The sequence below is a fragment of the Schistocerca cancellata genome, chromosome 8, assembly GCF_023864275.1.
Source record: "Schistocerca cancellata isolate TAMUIC-IGC-003103 chromosome 8, iqSchCanc2.1, whole genome shotgun sequence".
Taxonomy (NCBI): Eukaryota; Metazoa; Arthropoda; class Insecta; order Orthoptera; family Acrididae; genus Schistocerca; species Schistocerca cancellata.
This window is the reverse complement of record NC_064633.1, coordinates 533,000,687-533,025,802: the sequence shown is the minus strand read 5'-3', so window position 1 is coordinate 533,025,802 and position 25,116 is coordinate 533,000,687. Positions and strand designations below refer to the sequence as shown.

The 25,116-nt window shown below is 43.5% G+C and overlaps 1 protein-coding gene across 1 annotated transcript in view; it reads left to right on the top strand.

Annotated features, from left to right (window-relative positions):
* LOC126095672 (histone-lysine N-methyltransferase ash1) overlaps window positions 1-25,116 on the top strand; it is a 328,263-nt gene that overhangs the window by 226,558 nt on the left and 76,589 nt on the right. Inside the window, exon 7 of the mRNA XM_049910428.1 lies at window positions 22,518-22,772. Within this exon, the coding sequence (XP_049766385.1) occupies window positions 22,518-22,772 (255 nt within the window). The remainder of the gene's footprint in view (window positions 1-22,517; window positions 22,773-25,116) is intronic.

The following is a 25,116-nucleotide window of genomic DNA, read 5'->3' as shown; positions in this document are numbered from 1 at the left end:
TTTAATTTGTGAGACCGCTTGTTGCGCAGGGCGGCGCGGGCTCCGTTTGGCAGGACGCACATCTGCTGTTCTCCCTCCCTCCTCTCCCCCCCCCCCCTGCTACTTGCTGCTCGCTCGTGCGTGGCCCCCTAGTCTGCCCGTCTTCGCTTCCGTCCGCACCGCGTCTCGGCGCTCCCAGCGCTTTTTCCCCGCAGCGGAGGTGCAAGTAAACAAGTTCTTGTGCTAACTGGCGTCAGCTCGTGTGGACACAGACGGCACCCGCACACCCGGCCGAGAAGGCAACGTGCTCAAGTGCCCAGTATTTGTCCTGCCCGTCGATGAGCATAGGCTACACCCCAGCAGGCTCTTGCAGTGACAGGACGTGATCATCGCCTCTGTTACAAAATGGGGCGTGTTCCGAGGAACTTGTTGGCCGTAGGTCTTCTGGTGACTGTAGATACAAATAATGGAGCCACATTGTGCTCCCGAAAGCTAATAGTAATCAGCTTGTGGGAAATCCACCAGTGTTCCCCAACATCGTCTCTGCAAATTGTTCAAACGCGACGCAAGAATGCACTGACCATGTGTCGCTCATTGCCCGTAAATTCGATATAATGTCCGCTGTTGTCCAAGTGCAGAGAGCGAAGCGAAACACACTTAACTCGTTTAATTTCGCTACGCGATTGGCAAAAGAGATATTTCTTAAAGGGCCGTGCTCAGACTTCGACGTTTCTGATCTCTACTCCTGAGGAAATATCTTCTACTGGAGGGGGGGCTTTTTTCGACTTCTGTCTTCCAGTTCTCTGTCAGTGTGATACTGTTGTCATACGAATCGCCAGCCTTACTATGATCCGCAAAACAAGGGATCGAGTCCCGATCTGGCACACTGTTTCAATCTGCCATGAAGTCTCGTAACAGAGCACATACTCCGCAGCAGAGTAAAAGTTTTAGTCATTAGTCACAGCCTGAGCACCACTGATTGAGAATTGTACCTGTATGATTGCACTTGGAGGACGTCACAGCGACCGCTGGAACTGAAATTATAGACCAGTGACAGCCTGCATAAATTCTGAGCTGATCCCTGTAACAAGAAAAAGAAAATTATTGGGAAAGGAAGAAAGGTAGGCTGGTATTTAAAGCCACGTCATCGACGAGGTCATTAGAGATGAAGCGCGAAGTAGAGGGGATGTGGGGGAGGAGAAAATCCGAGGTGCCTTTTCAATGGAACCATCCTATCCTTTGCCTTATGCTGTTTAGGGGAATCGTGAAGAACCTAGTGGGCCGAACAGGGATTTTAACCGCCGCCCTCCCGAAAACCAGTCCAGTATCTTTATCACTGCTCCACCTTGCTCAGTTGTAATGCTGACATAAGCACTGAAAAATAAAAATGCCAGTGAAGCCAGAAATAATACATTGGCTTCCGCAGAAAAAAGGACGATTATTTTCACCTCAATGCAGCCAGTTCCGTTTCTTCCGCCCAACTCTTCCCAGGTTACTATTAGCTGAGATTTAATGTCCAATCGACGGTGTGATTCCAGCCGCCAAAGATAATGACGCTCCTGAAATAAATAGGAACTCCAGCGCGTGAAAATCAGGACTGTGACCAACTGCACTCATCTAATTGGCGCCCACTCGTTAAAAACATTTCATTAACATTATTTATATTCCAGCGTTCTAAAACATTTCCAAGCCAACCAGACTCCAAAGCGCTCCCGAAAGCCAATAGTAATCAGCTTGTGGGAAATCCACTCAACAGTGTTCCTCGACATCGTCTCTGAAAATTGATCAAACGCGACGCAAGAATCCACTGACCACGTGTCGCTCATCAATTGACGAGAATTTTACTTCCATACGTCTGTGATCTGACAAGCAGAATGTACGTAAAACTACTCTCCAGGCGGGATAATTTATCGTTTTGGAAACACATGCCCCACAGTCTCGGAAACGTTACAAATTCCCACATTGTTAGCACGAGTAGTTTATGACCGGTAAATGGAGAGTCTCTTTGTGCTTCGTTCGTACCTTTTGAGTTCGTCACACCCCTGCCTTTTTCGTTAAAGTAGTGCTTGAAGTGTTTAATATCTCGTGCGCAAGTCATCAACGTGTGATGATCGGTTTGATCCCATTACTCCAGATTGTTAGTATTTGTTTAGACATTTTTTCATGTTGCACCCCAAAAGTGCCTATGGCTTGATATTTCTAGAAACGATCTGCCTATTTCCTGTCAATGATCAAAGCTTCATAGCCACAAATAAGGGTAGGTGAGACTATAGAAATAATATGCATACAACCTGACTGTTGACGTGATTATTTAAGACCCTACATTTGAATGAGGGAGAATGCTCTACTAGCATACTCGTGTTTTAGCCACTCCTGAATTTGCGCTTGTTCAGAGACGGCTGCCAAGGGAAGGTAAATGCTGTGTGTTCGGTGGTGCCTAACGGTTGAATATAAAAGTATGGGGGTGTTGCGAGGCGTTGCTGGCAGGTTTGCACAGTCAGTCCGAGTCCATTGCTCTCTTGTGCCCCTCTGTAACACGTGCCTGTGTTGGGTGAAATTCGGCGTGCAGTTTCTCTGTGCTGATTTACGTGTTTGCTTACATTTGTTGCAGCAGCACAGACGTCTGTGGGGTCACTTTTTCTGACGGAGGGACGGTGGTTTGGGGCGCTGTTGTCTTCTTATTGTCATATCATGTTCCGCTCAAGTTATCTCAGTTAAGTCCATTTCGAAGCACTCTCTTCATTGTCACAGAAAAAAGTATGTATTAAATAACCGAGGACGGTGTCATAATTCGGAAGCTATAAATGTTAGAAATTACTTGTGTATGTCAGAAAATTCGCCACATTGTCCTCTACAAGTTAACATACCCGCTTCTTGATGTACACTATGTAGTCAAAAGTATCCAGACACTTGACCCCTGACTGAAAATTACTTAAAAGTTCGTGGCGCCGTCCATCGGTAATGCTGGAATTCAGTATGGTGTTGGCCCACCCTTAGCCTTGATGAGAGCTTCAACTCTCGCAGGCATACGTTCAATCAGGTGCTGGAAGGTTTCTTGGGCCGGCAGCCCATTCTTCACGGAGTGCTGCACTGAGGAGAAGTATCGATGTCGATCGGTGAGGCGTGGCACGAAGTCGGCGTTCCAAAACACCCTAAAGGTGTTCTATAGGATTCAGGTCAGTAATCTGTGAAGGCCAGTCCATTATTGTGGTGTAACCACTCCGCCACAGGCCGTGCATTATGAACAGGTGCTCGATCGCGTTGAAAGATACAATCGCCATCCCCGGATTGCTCTTCAACAGTGGGAAGCAAGAAGGTGCTTAAAACATCAATGTAGGTCTGTGCTGTGATAGTGCCACGAAAAACAACAAGGACTGCAAGCCCCCTCCATGAAAAACACGACCACACCGTAACATCACCGCCTCCGAATTTTACTGTTGGCACTACACACGCTGGCAGATGCGTTCACCGGGCATTCGCCATTGCCACACTCTACCATCGGATCGCCACCTTGTGTACCGTGATTTGTCACTCCATACAACGTTTTTCCACTGTTCAATCGTCCAATGTTTACGCTCCTTACACCAAGGGAGGCGTCGTTTGGCATTTACCGGCGTGATGTGTAGCTTATGAGCAGCCGTTCGACCATGAAATCCAAGGTTTTCTCACCTTCTGCCTAACTGTCAAAGTACTTGCAGTGGATCCAGATGCAGTTTGGAATTCCTGTGTGATGGTGTGGATAGATGTCTGCCTATCACACATTACGACCTTCTTCAACTGTCGGCGGTCTCTGTCAGTCAACAGAGGAGTTCGGCCTGTACGTTTTTGTGCTGTACGTGTCCTATCACGCCTCCAATTCACTATCACATAGGAAACAGTGGACCTAGGGATGTTTAGGAGTGTGGAAATCGCGCGTACAGACGTATGACGCAAGTGACACCCAATCACCTGATCATGTTCGACGTCCGTGCGTCCGCGGAGCGCCCCATTCTGCTCTCTGACGATGTCTAATGACTACTGATGTCGCTGATATGGAGTATCTGGCAGTAGGTGGCAGCACAATGCACCTAATGTGAAAAATGTATGTTTTTGGGGGTGTCCGGATGCTTCTGATCACATAGTGTATTTATTCATTCTGAGTATATTTGCCTTTACTTGTCTTAGCTTCCTCGCCTTGTATACGTCGAGTCAGTCTGAGTGACGTCAGAGTACCAAACTTACAAATTAATAGCTGAGAGCGGATATTGAAGAATTAAAACGGAAACCAACAACTAGGCAGCAGCTATGCTTGGTGATGCAATAGTCTTAAGACATTCTACCTTAAATCGGGAGGCGTGGTGTTCACGCCTAGCGATCCTGGTTTTAAATTATCCATCTTCGCCCCCCCCCCCTCCCCAAATAACTTGAGCCAAAATGCCGGAACGGCTTCTGAATCAGTGTCACCCCAGTTTTCTTATGTCCAAGCTTGTATTCTGTCAATAACAACCTAGACGTCGACGGGAGGCGTAATAAGCTAGACGTCGACGGGAGGATGAACACTTTTTCTGTCTTTCTTATGAACGATAGATTTTGAGTCATACGAAAGTAGGGACGTTATATCAAATATCATGCTGGGGTGCTGCTGGCCGCTGTAGCCTAGCGGTTCTAGGCGCTTCAGTGCGGAACCGCGCTGCTGCTGCGGTCGCAGGTTCGAATCCTGCCTCGGGCATGGATGTGTGTGATCGCCTTAGGTTAGTTAGGTTTAAGTAGTTCTAAGTCTAGGGGACTGATGACCTCAGATGTTAAGTCCCATAGTTATTAAAGCCACTTTTTTTGCTGGGGTGCTTATCTCAACAGCTTGAAGACACCGTAAACTTGTTGCGAATAAAACATACTAAGATAGAACAACTTAGTGTTCTCTATTTCAGACAGGAGTCTGCAAATGTTCGAACTCGTCTTTTCTGTAGTGTTTTTATGTTCAGCCGGACAGTAAAAGATAAAGTATAAACGGCACTGATATTCGTGCTTTTACTTTCCATAGACATCCGTACGTGCACTGCGCTCTTGCCAAATGTGTGCCAGGGTATAAATAGAATCCATCGACCAAACAGTAACGCTGACTTACTCTGCAGAAAGCCTGCTGCGTACGAGATGGAGCGAAAGGCGTCAATACAAGCTGTAAGACGTTGCGTAGCGATAGTGCTGCAGCATGACCGTCCTGGCCAGAATTTAACGAGTTCGTCTGCTGCTGCCGCCTCTTGCCGGGAATCAATGCGCATACATCTGCGGTAGAAAAATCAGCACGCTCATTTGTATTCCTTGCATTACAATGGACGGCAAAGGTGATTTACAGACTCGGGCCAAAGGGGGAGGTTCAGAAACGTGCAGCAGATATAGAGGCACGATCCGGAGACCGCCATGCGGAAGTACAATCCATTAATCAGACGAGGCTGACAGGCCGAGTCGGGCGGTCATAAAGAAAAGCGCTTTCCGATGTTATCTTCCACAGTTTTACTCTGTCCTACACAACAGCTAAGCGCAATAAATTGCATGCAATACCGTCTGATTATCGCGAAACAAGAACAGACTGCTTCTGACGAAGTGTGTTGATCGTAAGCTGTAACGTACCAGCATTTAAGTGTTGTTCTGGGCAGTTCATAATTGCGTGTTCCTGCGTATATACTGATGCAAGAGCAGACAGATTTCTTGTTTAACATGCGCTCAACAAAGTAATACCTAGTTGCCTGTCTTACTCATTTGGCTTACTGGTTCCGGGGCAGGGAGGTGAATTAGGAACGCATTTGGGGAGTATTACATATTCACGACTGGTACACGGGGTTGTACGACTGTAGATTTCGGAAAAGTGCACCTGCTCCATTGTAGGCGAAAGCCGTTTTTGCTTTCGCGTGTTGCCTCGAAATACAACCACAAGTCAATTTTAAGTACTGTCCCCTTTTCCGTTGGGCGAATGTAGCATATATCGTCCATGACTCGATCTTTTTTTTTGGAATTACGTTATTCGGAAGATAATTGTCAGTTATTACTCTCAAAGCGCAGATACGTTCAGAACAATTCACGATACAGGGTGTAACGGTGATTTTTTTTTTCAGTAATAGAAAGATGTCACAAACCAAAATGCACTTAGGTGACAAAACTCTGGGATAGCGACATGCACGTACACAGACAGCAGTAGCATCGCGTACAAAAGATATAAAAGGGCAGTGCATTATCGGAGCTGCAATTTGTACACATGTGATTCATGCAAAAAGATTTCCAACGTGATGATGGCCACGCGGCGGGAGTTAACAGACTTTGAAGGCGGAATGGAGGTGGACTCGTGGAACATTCCATCTCAGAAATCGTTAGGGAATTCAATATTCCGGGATCCGCAGCGTCAAGAGTGTGCCGAGAATACCACATAGCAGGTATTACCTCTCACCAAGGGCAGCGGAGTGGCCGATGGCACTCACTTGAACCAATCATTGACTGGAAATGGTTATGCTCGGCTACTTGGAGACCATTTGAGCCATTCATGGACTTCATGTTCCCAAACAACGATGGAAATTTTTCTGGATGCCGATGCGGCGTGTAACTGGGCCACAATTGTTCGCGATTGGCTTGAAGAACATTCTGGACGATTCGAACGAATGATTTGACCATGCTGACTGCTCGACATTAGTCCCATTGAACATGTATGGGACATAATCGAGAGCTCAGTTCGTGCACAAAATCCTGCTCTGACAACACTTCCGAAATTATGGACTGTTATAGAGGCAGCGTGACTCAATATTTCTGCAGGGGACTTCCAATGATTTGTTGAGTCCATGCCACGTCGAGTTGGTGCTCTATGCCGAGCAAAAGGAAGCCCGACTGACATTTGTCACCTCAGTGTAAATTTTGAACCAGAACACCGAAAACGGCCTTTCGCCAACGTAATTATCTCTGAGCTATGCGGAGAGCTGTGGAATAAGGACGATGAAGAAAGGACCCGAATGCTAGGGACTCTGTGCGTGCCCTGTGTATGAAACTGACTGTTAGCGTTAGAAAAGTTTCAACATTTACTTGTTTTCTCTTTAGATCTACGAGTGAGACTCCAACGAAAGTTTATGCACTGAAAGAAAAAAATGAAGCACCAAAAAATATTTAATGTAGAGTAATGAAATTTCGGGAGTACATTTCTCGAGGTAACATATTTAGAATGGTTCAAATGGCTCTGAGCAATATGGGACTTAACTGCTGAGGTCATCAGTCCCCTAGAACTTAGAACTACTTAAACCTAACTAACCTAAGGACATCACACACATCCATGCCCGAGGCAGGATTCGAACCTGCGACCGTAGCGGTCGCGCAGTTCCAGACTGTAGCGCCTATAACCGCTCCGCCACTTCGGCCGGCCTATCATATTTAAGTGATTGACATTGCAGGACCACAGGTTAATGTAAGCGCCCATAAACGCATTTCAGGTGTAAAATGCTGGTACACTAATTGCCGGTATAACCGTCAGAAAGTTGAATGCAAGTATGCAAACGTGCTTGTATTGTGTTGTACAGTTGCAGGATGCCAGTTTGTGTGTTGGAGTTCCATGCCTATTGAACGTGATCGGACAGTACGGTGATGCTTAATGCTGGTTGTGTATGGCACCGGAGTTGTCGTCTTATGATGTCCCATATGTGCAAGATTGGGGACAGATCTGGTGATGAAGCAGGCCAAAGCAACATGTCGACACTCTGTACGGCATGTTGGGTTACAACAGCGGCATCTGAGCGGGAGTTATCCTATTGATAAACACCCCCTGGAATTCTGTTATGAATATCAGCAGAACAGGTAGAATTACCAGTTTGACCTACAAATTTGCAGTCAGGGTGCGTGGGATACCCACGAGAGTGCTCCTGCTGTCATACGAAACCGCACCCCAGACCAAAATTCCAGGTGTAGATCCCTTGTTTCTGGGGCGCAGGGAGGTAGGTCGCAGGCTATCAACTGGCCTCCCTGTAACTAACAGCATCAATAACTGGCACCGAGGCAGAACCAGATTTCATCAGAAAACACAACAGACCTCAACCATGCCCTCCAATTAGCTCTCGCTTGACACCACCGAAATCGCAAATGATGGTCGAATAAAACAATACCAATCGTCGTTATTTAGGTTTTATTTTTATTTTTAGGTCACCTCGCCAAGTCTGAAAGGTAACTCTCTCTCAACAACCGTTATATCGGGTATTTAAAGAAAGCGTGATTTGCCTCCTCATAGTGGCGCAACTAGCGTCAATCTTATGCAACTGGCAGGAATTTGAATAGACTTCATCTTCCATATGTAGAAACACGTCTGCCTACCAACAATCGTTTATATCGCACAACTCTATCTTGGTGTTGCGATTATTTTCCCATCAGTGTAGTTATTCAGAAGTAATATGCCTTTTTCGGATCATTGAATCTCTTGTGCCTATAGACGTTCTGAAATATTTCGCATAAATGCTCGACTCAACAGGGCTTGGGCCTGTTACGCGTATAGATCTGGAATACGCAGAGTATTCTGCATCTAAATCGGTTCTTCGCAAGCCACCGTGCGGTGCGTGGCGGAGGGTACCTTGTACCACTACTTGTCATCCCCCCCCCCCCCTTCCACTCGGAAATAGAGCGAGGGAAAAACGACTGTCTGTACGTCACCGCATGAGCCCTAATTTCTCGTATCTTATCTTCGTGGTCCTTATGCGCGATGTATGTTGACGGTAGTAGACAGCTTCAAATGGCGGTTCTCTAAATTTTCTCAATTGCGTTTCAAGAAAAGAACGTCGCCTTCCCACCAGGGGTTCCTATTTGAGTTCCCGAAGCATCTCCGTAACGCTTACGTGTTGTTCGAACCAACAGGTAACAAACCTAGCCGCTCGTCCCTGAATTCCTTCGATATCTCATTTCAGTCTGACCTGGTACAGATCCCAAAAACGCAAGAATAGGCCTCACCAGCGTCCTATATGCGGCCTCCTTTACAAATCAACCATTCTTTTCTAAAATTCTCCCATAAACCGAAGTCGATCATTTTCCTTCGCTACCACGGTTTTAACATGCTCGTACCTCATATCGCCTTGCAACGTTACGCCCAAATATTTAAACGACTTGCTGAGTCAAGCAGGACACTAGTAATACTGTTTCCGAACATTAATTTACTTTTTTCCACATATAGGGCTAGCTGCCATCATCACACAAACTGGAAATTTTGTCTAAGTCCTCTTGTATGTTCCTACAGCGACTCAACTACGACACCTTACCGTACACCACGGCATCATCAGCAAACGACTGCAGATGGCTGTCCACCCTGTCCGCCAAATCATTTATGCATATAGAAAACAACAGCGGTCCTAACACATTTCCCTGGAGCACTTCTGACGATACCGTTGCCTCTGTTGAACATCCGCCATCGGGGACAACATACTGGGCTCTATGTAAGAAGACTTCGAGCCACTGACGTACCTGTGGATTTATTCCATATGCTAGTACCCCCGTTAACAGCCTGCAATGGGGCACCATGTCAGATGCTATATGGAATCTGCCTGTTGCCCTTCATCCATATTTCTCAATATCATGTGAGAAAACGGCAAGCTGAGTTTCGCACGAGCGATGCTTTCTTTCGTGGACATACGTTTCGTAGTCTCAAGAAAGTTTATTATATTCGAATTGAGAATATGTTCAACGATTCTTCAACAAACTGAAGTTCGGAATATTGGTGTGTAATTTTCCCTTCTTATATACTGTAGTCACCTGCGCTTTTTTCCAGTCGCGTAGACTTTGTGCTGGACTGGGATTCAATCCGAACCTGGTGACTTAACTTGTTTACAAATCTTTCAGTTGTTTCTCTACGCCGGGTATGCTTATTACTATGTCGTCCGTATAGGAGTCTGTCCGATGGTCAAATGACGGTATGTTTGTACGGCTCTCCTGTGTGAACGATTTCTTAAACGTGAAATTTAAAACTTCGGCATTCGTTTTGCTTTCTTCAACTGCCACACCAGACTGGTCAACAAGACGGAAGTGTGCTTCTGATCTAACTCTGCCAAGAGGTAAGAGGACAGGGAGGGGGACACACAAGCCCAGGCCTAGTACTCCGCAGTAACTGTTGTGTTAGGTAGGTAGGCAGCGGCGGTGGCGGCGATATTGATCCCGGCCGGCTGTGGACGGTCCAGCGCGGCGTCGGCGGCGGCGGCGGCCAGGTTCCGGCCTGACCAGTGGGCGCTCGGCCGCACCTGCCGCGCCGCGCTGCGTTGCCGGTCCGCGGTAGCAGCGCAGGCAGCCGTCGCAACACTCGTCCTCACCGCGGAGTCGCAGAGGGAACGCCAGCGTCGCAGTTCCTATCTCGTCCACGTTTTCGTTTTTATTCTCAGCTGTTTACTAACGCACAGACTGCCCAAAAGCTAAGCGTAATAATAATAATAATAATAATAATAATAATAATAATAAAACGGTAGCATGTAGAATAAGTGACAGGACAAGGTAACACATACTCGCAGGAGATTTACTACTCATGTATTTGAGAAAATTCTCTTGAAGTCAAATCGTTGTATCCCTTCCCTACAGAGGCGCCAAAGAATTCGAAAGCACAAAACAACTTAAACAGAAAACGTTAGGCACAGAGACGATACATGCCTTAGACCAAGACAGTACGGTTACTGCTAGGCTCGTAGCGACAGGTCCTCCTCTCGTGAAGAGTTGCTTCAAGATTTGTCCATAGGCTGTCGATGCATCCCTGCACGCGGGTCTGGAAGAATCGGTGGCGGCGGCTGCTGGCGTGCTACGGCATGTCCCACGCACGTTCTGAAGGCAGAGAGCTTTGCGCGGATACCAGTGTTCGTTGTACACTGAAGCGCCAAAGAAACTGGTATAGGCATGCGTATTCAAATAGAGATATGTAAACAGGCAGAATATGACGCTGCGGTCGGCAACGCCTATGTAAGACAACACGTGTCTGGCGCAGTTGTTAGATCGGTTACTGCAGCTACAATGGCAGGTTATCTAGATTTAAGCGAGTTTGAACGTGGTGTTATAGTGCCGACTATAACACGAACGATGGGACACAGCGTCTCCGAAGTAGTGATGAAGTGGGGATTTACCCGTACGACCATTTCACGAGTGTACAATGGATATCAGGAATCCGGTAAAACATAAAATCTCCAAAAAAAATGGTTCCAATGGCTCTGAGCACTATGGGACTCAACATCTTAGGTCATAAGTCCCCTAGAACTTAGAACTACTTAAACCTAACTAACCTAAGGACATCACACACACCCATGCCCGAGGCAGGATTCGAACCTGCGACCGTAGCAGTCCCGCGGTTCCGGACTGCAGCGCCAGAACCGCTAGACCACCGCGGCCGGCATAAAATCTCCGACATCGCTGCGGCCGGAAAAAGACCCTGCAAGAACGGGACCAACGATGGCTGAAGAGAATCGTTCAACATAACAGAAGCAAATTGCAGCAGATTTCAAATGCTGTGCCATCAACAAGTGTCGGCGTGCGATCCAACGAAACATCATCGATATGGGCTTTCGGAGCCGGCCGCGGTTGCCAAGCGGTGCTAGGCGCTTCAGTCCCGAACCGCGAGACTGCTACGGTCGCAGGTTCGAATCCTGCCTCGGGCATGGATGTGTGTGATGTCCTTAGGTTAGGTAGGTTTAAGTAGTTCTAAGTTCTAGGGGACTGATGGCCTCAGATGTTAAGTCCCATAGTGCTCAGAGCCATTTTTTGGGCTGTCGGAGCTTAAGACCCATTCATGTACCCTTGATGATTTCGCGACACGATGCTTTAAGCCTCGCCTGGGCCCTTCAGCACCGGCATTGTACTGTTGATGACTGAAAACATGTTGTCTGGTCGGATGAGTCTAGTTTCAAATTGTATCGAGAGGATGGATGTGTACCGGTACGGAGACAACCTCATGAACCCATTGAACCTGCATGTCAGCATGAGACTGTTCAAGCTGGTGGAGGCTCTGTAATGGTGTTGGGCGTGTGAAGGTGGAGTGATACGGGACCCCTGATACGTCTAGATACGACTCTGACAGGTGACACGTACGAAAACATCCTGTCTGACCACTTGCATCCGTTCATGTCCGTTGTGCATTCCTACCGACTTGGGCAATTCCAGCAGAACAGTGCGACACCCTACATGTATAGAATTGCTGCTAGGTGGCTCCAGAAACACTCTTCTGAGTTTAAGCATTTCTACTGGTCACCAGACTCCCCACTGTGATTATTGACTATATCTGGAATGCCTTGCAACGTGCTGTTCAGAAGAGATCTCCACTTCCTCGTTCTGTTACGGCTTTATGGAAAGCCGTGAAGGATTCATGGTGTCAGTTATCTCCAGCACTACTTTAGACATTAGTCGACTCCATGCCACGTCATGTTGCAGCACTTCTGCATGCTCGCGGGCTCCCTAACGATAAACAGGTACCAATTTCTTTGGCTCTTCAGTTTACTATTCTTTCACACTGAAAAGACTCTACAGTAGCGGATATCTGCAGTCACCCGCAGTAATATTTACTCCGTCGAGTGTGTCAGTGTTCTAATATGTTATGCAGGGTGAATATTATTGAAACCGGCAAACTGCAGCGACGGATTCCCGACTGGAAATGGAAGAAAAAAGGCCCTATGAAAATGTGTCTGCAAATGCACGGTGTGCGTGCGACGACAGAAAGTCGTCCCGGAGCACAGTACAGAGCTGCATCGCGTCCACGCCACAACAGATGTTCAGAGTGGCCTCGTGGAATTGCGAGTGATAGGGATAGTAGCGGCTGTCATGCAGGATACATATAATCGTACATTGGCTTACACCACGTTGGCGGGCAACTTGCCAGGAGCTTGTACTATGGTTCGTCTAAATATCCTGTAGAACCCGGTCCTCCAAATCTCGTGTAGGCACAGTCCGCCGCCTCCCTGTACGTTCGTCTGTCTCAAAGGACCCGTGTAACACAAACGCCCAGAAAGGGCTTTAAACGTTGCGTGGTGTGGTTGCTGTCTGTGAGTGTACTTGTTTTGGTATAGCCGTGCTGCCTCTCGACCGTTTCCGTCTACTTGACCGCACACAAACACCATCCTGCCTTGTTCCGATGTGAATACCGGACCATTCTGCTGTTTACAGTGCGCTGTGTCAATCACACAGCCTGCAACACACAAGGAACACACGGCACGTGGTCAGAGGAACTACCATTTGTCAGTGCCATCTGCCATGGCGACGATGCATTTCCGGACACATGGTTATGGGTCATTTTTTCCTCCATTTCCAGTGAGTTGCGGCCCTGCATCGGGACACAAAGCATAGGGCTACAGATGGACAGATGCTAAATGAGACGCGTTTGGCTGTCAAGATCCCTTCAGTGGCTGCCGTAGCAAGAGTAGCAGAAGTAATCCACAAAAACTACCGTCCAGTATTCTTGACAACGATTTGTGGTAGAATCTTAGTATATATTCTGAGCTCAAACACAGTGAGGTATCTTGAACAGAGTGTCTTCCTCAGTGCCAGCCAGCATGGATTCTGAACATGTTGATCATGTGAAACCAAACTCGCACTTTTCTCACATGACATACTGAAAGCTTTGTATCAACGCAGTCCGGTGGATGTTGTATTTCTTGATTTCCGAAAATCATTGGACCCAGTACCACACCTACGCTTATTATCAAAATACGGTCATATGGGGTCTCAAGTGAAATTTGTTACTGGATTGAGGATTTTTTGTTAGGGAGGATGCCGGATGTTGAGTCATTGTCAGATGTAGAAGTAACTTCAGGTGCGCCTCAGAGGTGTGTTGGGACCCTTGCTGTTCATGCGGTGTATTAATCACCTTGCAGACAATATTGATAGTAATGCCAATACTTTTGCAGATGATGCAGTTATCTGTAGTGAAGTACCTCTGAAAGAAGCTTAATAAATATTTACTCAGATGTATTGATAAGACTTCAAAGTGGTGCAAAGATTGGCAGGTTGCTTTAAATGTTCAGAAATGTAAAATTGCGCACTTCACTAAACGAAAAAAAAACGAAAAAAAACGTAGTATTCTATGACTATAATACCAGTGAGTCACTGTTGGAATCGGCGAACTCATACAAAAACCTGGGTGTAACACTTTGTAAGGATAGGAAATGGAATGATCACATAGGCTCTGTTGTGGGTAAAGCAGGTAGTAGGCTCTGGTTCATTGGTAGAATACCAGATAAATACAGTCAATCCACAAAACATTGCTTATAAATCATTCGTGCGACCGGGTCTAGAATATTGCTAAAGTGTGTAGAACCCGTACCAAATAGGACTTACAGGGGACATCGAACGTATACAGAGAAGGGCAGCACGAATGGTCACAGGTTTGTGTGATCCGTGGTCTAGTGTCACAGAGGTACTGAAATAACAGAACTGGAAAACTCTTGAAGATACACATAAACTATCCGGAGAAAGTCTATTAATAAAGTTTCAAGAACCGAGTTTAAATTATTACGCTAGAAATATACTGCAACCCCCTACGTATCGCCCACATAGGGATCGAGAGGATAAGATTAGAATAATTACTGCACGCACAGAGGCATTCAAACCATCATTCTTCCCGCACTCCGTACGTGAATGGAACGGTAAGAAATCTTAAATAACTGGTACAATGGAACGTACCCTCTGCCCTGCACTTCATAATGGTTTCCGGATATAAATGTAGATGTAGATGTAGACACTGCCACTTATAAATGCCTCATAAATCTGGATATTGCACGATCCGATCAGCCGACCCAATAGAGATACAGATGAGTCCGCCTTTCGATCTCTCGTGGGGTACTGATAATGTAGTTTACTCATCTCATACTTTCTCGTAGTAGAGTATAAATGCTGAATGGTTCTCCCAGAAAAGAAGAGAATCAAAATATAATAAACGCAGTTTTGTAATTTTTGAAGATGTTAGTTCGAGGACGTAAATTTTCTTTCGGCTGCGGGACTGGAGTCGGCAGATCATTATTTATCCTCTCGCGTTTGTTTCCCACAACAAGAAGCCCTAATTCTTTCAGGCTCTAAATGCCGACCTAGTTCGATTCTGACGGTACTTATCTACCTACTGATAATTTGTGAAGAAATTCCCATTTCTGTGGACGTTTCTGACTCGATAGTGAAAACACTGGTGAGGAGGAACGGCTGCTGAGCATTAGCCGTCAAGTAGCGCGGCGCCTAGCAGTCACGGATGGCGCGACATCTGTGAAGTGACTAATACGTAGGTAAAGCCCGCCCCCGTCGGCCGTCCGCGTAGTTGGCCCGGCAGTGAGTCAGCGGGCAGTCGTCGGCTGCGTGGCGCCGCCGCTGATTAGCATCTCCCTCGCAGAGCCCCACGTGGGGCAGCCGCCGTCTACCCGCTGACGTTTATTACGGAAGGTGCCTCACGAATGTGCAGCTTAGCAGTGCCTTCTTCTCAACCTAAATCAACACCGTGGAAACAGTACTTTTCCCATCAAAGTGTTACCAGCATTTAACTTGTAATCTACGAGGACTGTTAAGGGATTAAACTATTCATTATGCCGTACTAGGAGAGCTGAGAGAAGACATTGGTGCTGAGACCTTGTTTTTCTGTCACAAGACTGCCTAAAAGCACACTGCACGATCAGCTCGATACAGAGAATGCACGGAGTACCAGTGCCTAGCAGTGGAAAAGGTAACTACCGGAAAATACGTTGGAGTAATATCCGGAGTGATCTAAAGTGAAATGACTACATAAAACCAATTGTGAAATTGAGACTCTTGGGAAAAATCACAAGGAAAAGTAATTCATTCACGAAAAATGTCTTACAAAGCAATTGTTCGACCTTTTCTTTGTATTGCTGCAGTCTCGGATACTTACCAGGTTGGGTGAAAAGAAGAGGTAGAAAATATTCAGTGAAGAGCGGCACGGAGATGCTCTGCAAAACTCCAGTGGCAGACACTAGAAGAGATGTGTTGCGCATTAAAGTCAGCCGGACTGTTGAAATTCCGAGAATGTTCATTCGAAAAAGTGCCAGGCAGCGTTTTACTTCTTCCCACATATGCATCGCAAAATGGACACAATTAGACAATCAGAATTAGAACTAATACAGAGGTTTAATGACACATTCTTCCTATCTGCTATTTGCAAATGGAAAAGGGAAGGGGAGAAGAGAGATGGTACCAAAAACACCCTCCGTCACAAACTAAGGTGGCTTGCAGGGTATAGATGTAAAAGTAGTTTTAACAGGAGCATATAACAACTTATAGAAGGCCTACATTGAGTTCAGATTCTGACAACACTATGGAAGATATGCACCCATCTGATAATAATGTGATACCATAACTAGACCCAGGCTGTGAGGGGCAAGTCTGACTTGATACTGCTTCATCTTCTGCCTACACATTATTGGGGGAAAATATTGGTCAGTGCATTTGATAGTACACCAGCCTCTTTTCTATCAAAGTTTACTTCTGTGAAAGCTCAGAGTGATGAAATGATGACACACAGTGGACTCCCATTTCGAAAGAGTGGAACAGCAATCCCCATGTAGTCATCCAGATTTAAGTTTTCCATAGTTTGCCTTAGTCCCTTGAAAGTGAATGCTAGGAGGTTTCTCTGAAAAGGCCGCAGCCTGCAGGGTGGCCGTAAGATCCTGCTGTCATACCAGAAAATCGTAACTTGGAAATCATCAGAGATACAGCGTTGTGGTTTATTTTAAACCATTTAGCAACTCTTAGATTCTTTTCTTTTTCTTCAGTTGTGCAAAAATTCCAATATGCGCCCCACTCATCACTTACAGAACATCAAAGCAATATCTGAGTTCCATCCATGTACAGGTCAGCACTGCAGCATCAACAGCTCTGATCTCATTGACTGGTGTTGTGTACACACAATCCTTGATATAACCCCACAAAACTAAATCTAATGGTATGACATCAGGAGAGCACAGAGCCATGTGTTGGGATCATCACGACCTATCCACCTCTCAGAATGTGTGTCATTCAGCATATCCCACATGTTCTGACACCAATGTGGAGGTGCACCATCATGCTGGACAGTGATGGACGACTACACTCTTCGATCTGTCGTAGCAGGAACTGTTTCAGTATTTCCAGCTAAACATTTCCGTTTATGGTATTCTCGTTGGAGAAACATGGGCCTGTCATGCATTAGGCCACACCAAACATGAAGCTTGGGGCTATAACGGATGTGTGTTGTGCTGCTTTTCGAAGCCCATATCCTAATGTGGCAATCCACATGTCCCAAAATGTTGAATGTTGCTTCAGACGAAAAGTGGGACTTTCAAGTCATCATTGTCAGTATGTGTGGAGGCCACTATGGGGCATGCGATTGAATACTGCAGAGGACAATTGTTAAGCTCCAATACTTGGACTGTTACAGCAAAAAGACGGAACTGCTTATGTATCATTTTATGGACAGTTGATCTTGCTTCTTGCAGTTTTCACAATGCAAGACGAACTGACTTCTGGTCGCTGCCAATACGTTTGCTTGGGACACAAGGAGCCATTGCTTTCAGACAGCTCTTTGATACTGTCTGTCTCTTTAAATTTTTTCGAACAATCTCATTATCCTTGTTCCTATGGTGGTGCCCCCCATATGAGCTCGCTAATTCTGCAGTAGCATTGCTGCAGACTTGGACTCTGCACACCAGATGACACTTTGCAACCTTCTGGTTTGTCACCGTTTTGATGCACTTCAAGACAAATCTGCAACATAGAACAAAAAGAAAAACTGAGAGGTGCTAAACATTTTACAACCAACCACAGTTCTCTATCTCTAATAGTTACCAAGTTATGATTTTTTGAAATGATAGTGGGTCTTTATGGGCATCCATATTAGCTGGCCTGTTATTGTAAAATCCAAGTTTGTGCCCTATACCAAAGGTTACTTTTGGTATTGAGACTGAACACAGCTCGTCTATGTGGCTTCCTCAAACACTGATTACTTAGTTAATGAGTTGAGCATATCTAAAAATATAGTGTGAGAGTAAAGACAATCTCTTGAAACTGATTGTGTGTATCACAAAATGAGTTTTTAATATAATTCAGTTTTCAGTGCCATCAGTACGCAACATTGAACATGTCACAAATAGTGTTATTAAAAGAATACAGCTGTAAGCAAAACCCAAAAATCAGTGAAACTGTGGAATGAAACTCTGATTATCATTTTTAACTCAGACAGATAAGAATTCATTTATAGAAACACAGCATATTATGGACATCCAGTACATAATTTTGTGTGCTGTGATTACCTGGAGAAATAATTAGAAGGAAGGTCAGCGTTGGCCATAATTTTGATGGTTTACTGACAGCAAAATCGATTTTCGATCACATAATGATCATCTTCAGTGCTGTAATGTACAAATTAAATCTCATAGGCACTGGTGTCAAATTATCATCAGTAACCAAACCTATGAAACGTTTTGCTGTCAATAAACCATCAAAATTACAGCCAACACTGACCTACCTTCTAATTTAACGTATATGGTCGTTGTGCACACAGCACTCTACGGAGTCGCCAATCAGTGGAGAAAAAATGGCAAAAATTTTTGTGCTCAGGTGTTGGTCTGTTCACGCAGTGCACACTAGAAAGTTAAATATTATTGAATAGGTGTGTTTGTTTAATCAGTGAAGATGTTTAATGTCAGAAGTGGCTTAATTGTGAGCTGTTGCCCAGAACATATCACAGAATTCACATACAGCAATTACATTTTCTTGTGGATAATGATTTCTTGATGAAAACTGAATGTGCTGAGCAAATTCAATTACGTTAAAGAGAACCAAGTACCTGCAATTCTAAGTACCTACTTTGGGCATCATTATATGATATCTCTTTCATGTTTAGGCAGATAAGATAGAGAGCTTGTTGTGCAGGTGGGAGATCAGAATTGCCATTTCATATAATAGTGACAGATATAACCACAGCTCCCAGTAATAGGCAAACACAAAATGAATGAAAGAAACATACTCAGGATGATGCTCAGATATAATTTTACAGCATTATGTCAGTGAACTATTGAAACTGCCAGAACACCTGAGTGCTTCAGAGTACTTGATTCTGCAACACAGGGATATGCATTAGCCCCAAATTGAATCTGCCTCACGGATTCACCATGGGAGGTGGTATACTGGACAGCCTGGATGTGATTTTTAGACAGTTTTCCACATTCACCTAGGTAAATATGGGACTAATTCACGTGTTTCACACCAGATACACAATGCATAAACAATATCACACTTGACCACACTTTAAAAAACAATATCATGTTTCACCATGCACTAGACACAGATTGTAAGGGTACATGGATTCCTCCCGGGGTGGGGGGTTGATCGCAGTAGCTTAAATATGCCTGTGGGAGTGTTGATCTGATTGTAATAACAGGCTTTATACAGGTATGGTTGGTACTCCACATAATAGGAGAAGTAACATACTATTTATGACTCAACAATAGCAGGATAAAGGGCATCCAAAGGGTAGGTTTCAGTGAACTGTTGATTACAAACGTATTTTCAGTCAAGTATCAGAGTTCGAATATGTTCACTTAAAGAATATCTGCTTCGTTTTCAATGTACCCATATGCTACATTTTCAGTGTACCCACTTTAGTGTAATTGTGCCAAAATATAGTTGGCGTTTCTGAATAGGAGACAAGTAAAAGATACCAACTGCTGGAAAGGTTTGGGAAGTATTAATTCTTCTCATACAAAGAGATATAGAAATTTATATTAAATGGTTGTATATTCATTGCAAAATAATGTATTTTTTGCATTGTTAAAGCTCACATTCATCAGTAAGAAGAAATACTGTTTGTTTGTACCTATTTTATTAGAGTTTCAGTTCACAAGCATCATATTAAGTTATTCTCTAATAAAGTTGCAGTTACTATGAGCTGCTTTTTTCTTGCACATTGTTGAAAGCCAATTACAGGGTTATTACAAATGATTGAAGCGATTTCACAGCTCTACAATAACCTTATTATTTGAGATATTTTCTCAATGCTTTGCACACACATACAAAAACTCAAAAAGTTTTTTTAGGCATTCACAAATGTTCGATATGTGCCCCTTTAGTGATTCGGAAGACATCAAGCCGATAATAAAGTTCCTCCCACAGTCGGCGCAGCATGTCCCTATCAATGAGTTTGAAAGCATCGTTGATGCGAGCTTGCAGTTCTGGCATATTTCTTGGTAGAGGAGGTTTAGACACTGAATCTTTCACATAACCCCACAGAAAGATATCGCATGGGGTTAAGTCAGGAGAGCGTGGAGGCCATGACATGAATTGCTGATCATGATCTCCACCACAACTGATCCATCGGTTTTCCAATCTCCTGTTTAAGAAATGCCAAACATCATGATGGAAGTGCGGTGGAGCACCATCCTGTTGAAAGATGAAGCCGGCACTGTCGGTCTCCAGTCGTGGCATGAGCCAATTTTCCAGCATGTCCAGATACACGTGTCCTGTAACGTTATTTTCGCAGAAGAAAAAGGGGCCGTAAACTTTAAACTGTGAGATTGCACAAACCACGTTAACTTTTGGTGAATTGCGAATTTGCTGCACGAATGCGTGAGGATTCTCTACCGCCCAAATTCGCACATTGTGTCTGTTCACTTCACCATTAAGAAAAAATGTTGCTCCATCACTGAAAACAAGATTCGCACTGAACGCATCCTCTTCCATGAGCTGTTGCAACTGCGCCGAAAATTCAAAGCGTTTGACTTTGTCATCGGGTGTCAGGGCTTGTAGCAATTGTAAACGGTAAGGCTTCTGCTTTAGCCTTTTCCGTAAGATTTTCCAAACCGTCGGCTGTGGTACGTTTAGCTCCCTGTTTGCTTTATTCGTCGACTTCCGCGGGCTACGCGTGAAACTTGCCCGCACGCGTTCAACCGTTTCTTCGCTCACTGCAGGCCGACCCATTGATTTCCCCTTACAGAGGCATTCAGAAGCTTTAAACTGCGCATACCATCGCCGAATGGAGTTAGCAGTTGGTTGATCTCTGTTGAACTTCGTCCTGAAGTGTCGTTGCACTGTTATGACTGACTGATGTGAGTGCATTTCAAGCACGACATACGCTTTCTCGGCTCCTGTCGCCATTTTGTCTCACTGCGCTCTCGAGCGCTCTGGCGGCAGAAACCTGAAGTGCGGCTTCAGCCGAACAAAACTTTATGAGTTTTTCTACATATCTGTAATGTGTCGTGATCATATGTCATTGAATGGAGCTACAGTGAATTTATGAAATCGCTTCAATCATTTGTAATAGCCCTGTAGAAGAAACTGATAAAATTGCTGAAGAGAAAGCTAATGTAGAATATCATCCATCACTGTAAACCCATGATATACTAGCCTTATGGGAAACAACAGTTTTCAATGAAGTGAAACAAATCCATGCTTCACTGATGTGTATCTCAACTAGCTGATATTTGTAAGACTTTATAGCGGTTCTGCCCCCCCCCCCCTTCTCTCTCTCTCTCTCTCTCTCTCTCTCTCTCTCTCTCTCTCTCTCTCTCTCTCTCTCTCCCCCCCCCTCCCTCCCTCCCTCTCCATCTCCCTCCCCCTCCCAGTGTCGACATACCGCACTGCTACACTATCTGAAAAATGGGGTACACTTAATATGGCCAATGTGGACTATTGTTTAACTTTCCATAAGCCTCATTAATAGTTAGCAGGTGAACATCCACATACTGCTACAGTAAGTTTACTGTTGTACATCTACGTGCAGTAAAAGCCTAACCGCACAGTTCACAGTCTGTAGCATGAATTAAACGATCACTGTCATTGCTTTAACACACTGCCTATTGGTGTAACACTTATTTCACTGTTAAGTTGATGCTTTGTTGACATTCCAACCAACACAGGTTCCTTGTCTGAAACTCTGTCATGGACTGACTGACTCGTGACCAAAAATGTAGCCATCACAATAATAGGTGCTGAAACTACACATTGTTCTAAGTTTAATTTACAGAAATTACAATTAACTCATTAAATTAACTGACTACATCGAAAAATTGGTTCTTTTTAACAGTTTCTTCTACTACAAGGATTAATCCGAATTATTTGTTTAAATCATGAAATTAACAAATGTAGTTATGTAAATAATACTCTTGACAAAACTGTTAATTACTTTGGAATTCATAAAGAATTGGTTTTGCTAACATGTTTTCGAATAGAGCCAAATAGATCCTTTAAGAATGCTATTGTTTCATCTCCCAAATGTTTATAATTGGTACAGAATTTATATTTGTTTGTATGTCAACAATAGAATTTAAGTTACAAAACAATTACTGATTTCACCCTGTAACAAAAGATACTAACTAGAAATAGTTGAAATAAATTGGAAAATCAATAACATACATAAAACTAAGCACAAAATTAAAACTGAGGGCCAATCTTTCTCTTTTATGAAAATGGAAAAGAAATTTTAAGGAGGTAAATGGCAAAACAAGAGGGGAAGTAAAAATATTCCAGCTTTCTTTGTCACAATGTCAGTTGATACATGTAGCAATACTTGAAGTGCTACACTTCTCTTGCAACTTTACACATTTTATTTTTGTTTCTTGTTGTTGCAGGTTTCGGCCGTAGGTGGCCGCACAGCAGCACTCTACAGTATGCGTGTACCTGCCTCACCGAGCCTGTACCCTTGTGCTGGAGGTGGCAGTGGACGTGGGAGGGGTGTCCATACACCCCGCAGCAACACTGACACTGATGATGATGAGTCAGATAGTGATGAGGATGGAGAGGTAGCAGAGATCTCACAACTAGCTCAGGAGCTGGGTCATATTGAGGTCCAGTCTGAGACCCTGCCTATAACAGAGCATCTAGAGGTATGAACAGCCGAATATGCTGAGCCCTGTAATAACCTAAAGGAATTTCTGATTCCTTTTGACTAATCATTTTCATACTACCTTTCACTTTTCTTCTATTAATATTGTTGTATGGTATATCTTATTCAAGAAGACCACACAAAGGTGGTATGGTGCAATGACAGCCTAAGCCTTTCAGAGACCTGTGCTGATGAAACTAAACATGGTCTCCAGTCTGTTTAGAAATTGATATATATGCTGTACATTTTGTAAAATATGAATAATATAGATTTCATGATTGATAAAGAAATCAAATATTTATAATGTATGTATTCTACATACTAGTAATTGTAGTGCACATACTTAAAGATGTATGTGAGAAAATATGAATCAGCATTTAGCGCAGTTTCCCATCAGGCAGTGCAAAGGAATAATAATGAATAGAATAAGAAAATTATTTTTTATTTTATATATTTGGAAACAAACCTTTTGCAATTATAATGTCAGTTAGCTTCGTAATCATAGTACGAGATAGTACTTATTATTGATGTTATTATAGTACATGTTTTGGTTTCTTTATTTTACCGAAATTCTCAATAAAATCATTCAAATGTATTTCATTTGACACTTTACTTTCAGTTAGTAAAATGTACAGTTTAGCTAGCCATTCTTAATTCATTCTCTAACATTATGTGACTGAGACACAAATAGCCAAGAAGTATTGGATTATAAGTGATGTACAGGGTAATGATTCAGTGAAGTCCCATTTAATTATAAATTGAAGGATTTCTTGGGCTGTCTGTCTAGCAACAACATCTACAATTATATTCATTGCACATAGATTATTTCTTGCACCACCTGTTCTTTATCAAACTCATCGTAAATTTCTACCAGATTGTCCAGTGCTACAGCCAGAGCATTATTGGAAGCTTCAAGCATAAATTTTGTTTCAACAGTTTGGAAAATTTTGATGATATCTTTAATGACCATGTATTGTTGTGAGAACTCTTGTAGAAATCATTCTATGCATTCAAACACCGATCAACAAACTTTTTGTTGAATTGATAATCCAGTGTCATGAGCTAGTTTACCTGACATTGTTTTATCTACCCTCCTTCTTCCTTGTTGATCATTGTTAATGTTCATATCATAGTATTTTTTAGTGCCAAAAGTAACAGCATTGTCTATAATTATAGTTCTTTCCATCACAAAAATCTCATTCGTGGTTTTTAATTTGGTGAGCCCTTTATCCAAAGTCTTATGTGAAGACTATATATATATTCTTCAGCTAAACTGACTTCTCCACTGTCATGTGCCAAAAGTTGATGTTGGTCAAAAAGATAAAATGCAGTTATATGTGAAGGAGCAAGCTTGCTACAGATCTAGTATCAAGATTTGCCTTGAATGACACTTCCATATTTTCAAAACTGCTCACAGTTGCTTCCACATTTTCTTTTTATGACTTTAACAGAAATGTAATGCGTACTCCAGTGGATATCAAACAGTTGTTTCAAACGTTTTTATTTCTCTATAAGTAATTCCCATCTGTATGTAGATGATGAGGAGATTGAAATAAAGATGATGCCAAAGGGAATATATGAGAATTCACAAACTCCACAAAGATTTAAGGAATGATTTGCACAGGGACTGAAAATGGTTTTTGGATTGACTTCTTGAATTTTTCATAATACTCCTCCATGTACATCTGAGATTGGCACAGTGTTACCATACCCTTGAGCCATGCATAACACAATATCAGCCCGTCTTTTTCTGGGTGCTGTTGAATATATTTTGACATATCCTCTGCAGTCTTTCTTGACATAAAAAACTAACAAGGATTTTGGAACTTTCACAATTTTGTCTTCTTTATGGACATATCAATATTTCATTCGTTTGGTCAGTTCTTCTTTCATTGGGAGTGCTGTCAAAAATTATTCCATAATATTTATTTTTTATATCTGCAATAATTTTTTCCTAAATGTATTCACCTAAAATAAAATTAAATTCATTTTGTGTCCCTTTTGACCAATAATAAGATACTCTTTCATTCACCAGCAGGCTCCTCCAGCTGTAATACTGAGATTTTGTCATCAATTGCACTACTTTTAAGAAAATTTCTGTTTCCCAAAGAAATGTCTTTATCGTCACCACAGAAATCAACCTTTCGCTGGACTAAAAATAGTGCAATATCTAAACAGTGATGTAAAATGTTCCTCCATTCTGTGATCTCATCAAGAACAATCTTCTGATTATGTTTTTCAGAGCCTTTTCTTAAGTTTCAAGCCCATACAGAGTGTTCTGCATTTTTCAAAATTTGATAGATGTTCAGATGATGATTCATGTTTTGGTATGTTAGGATTCAATT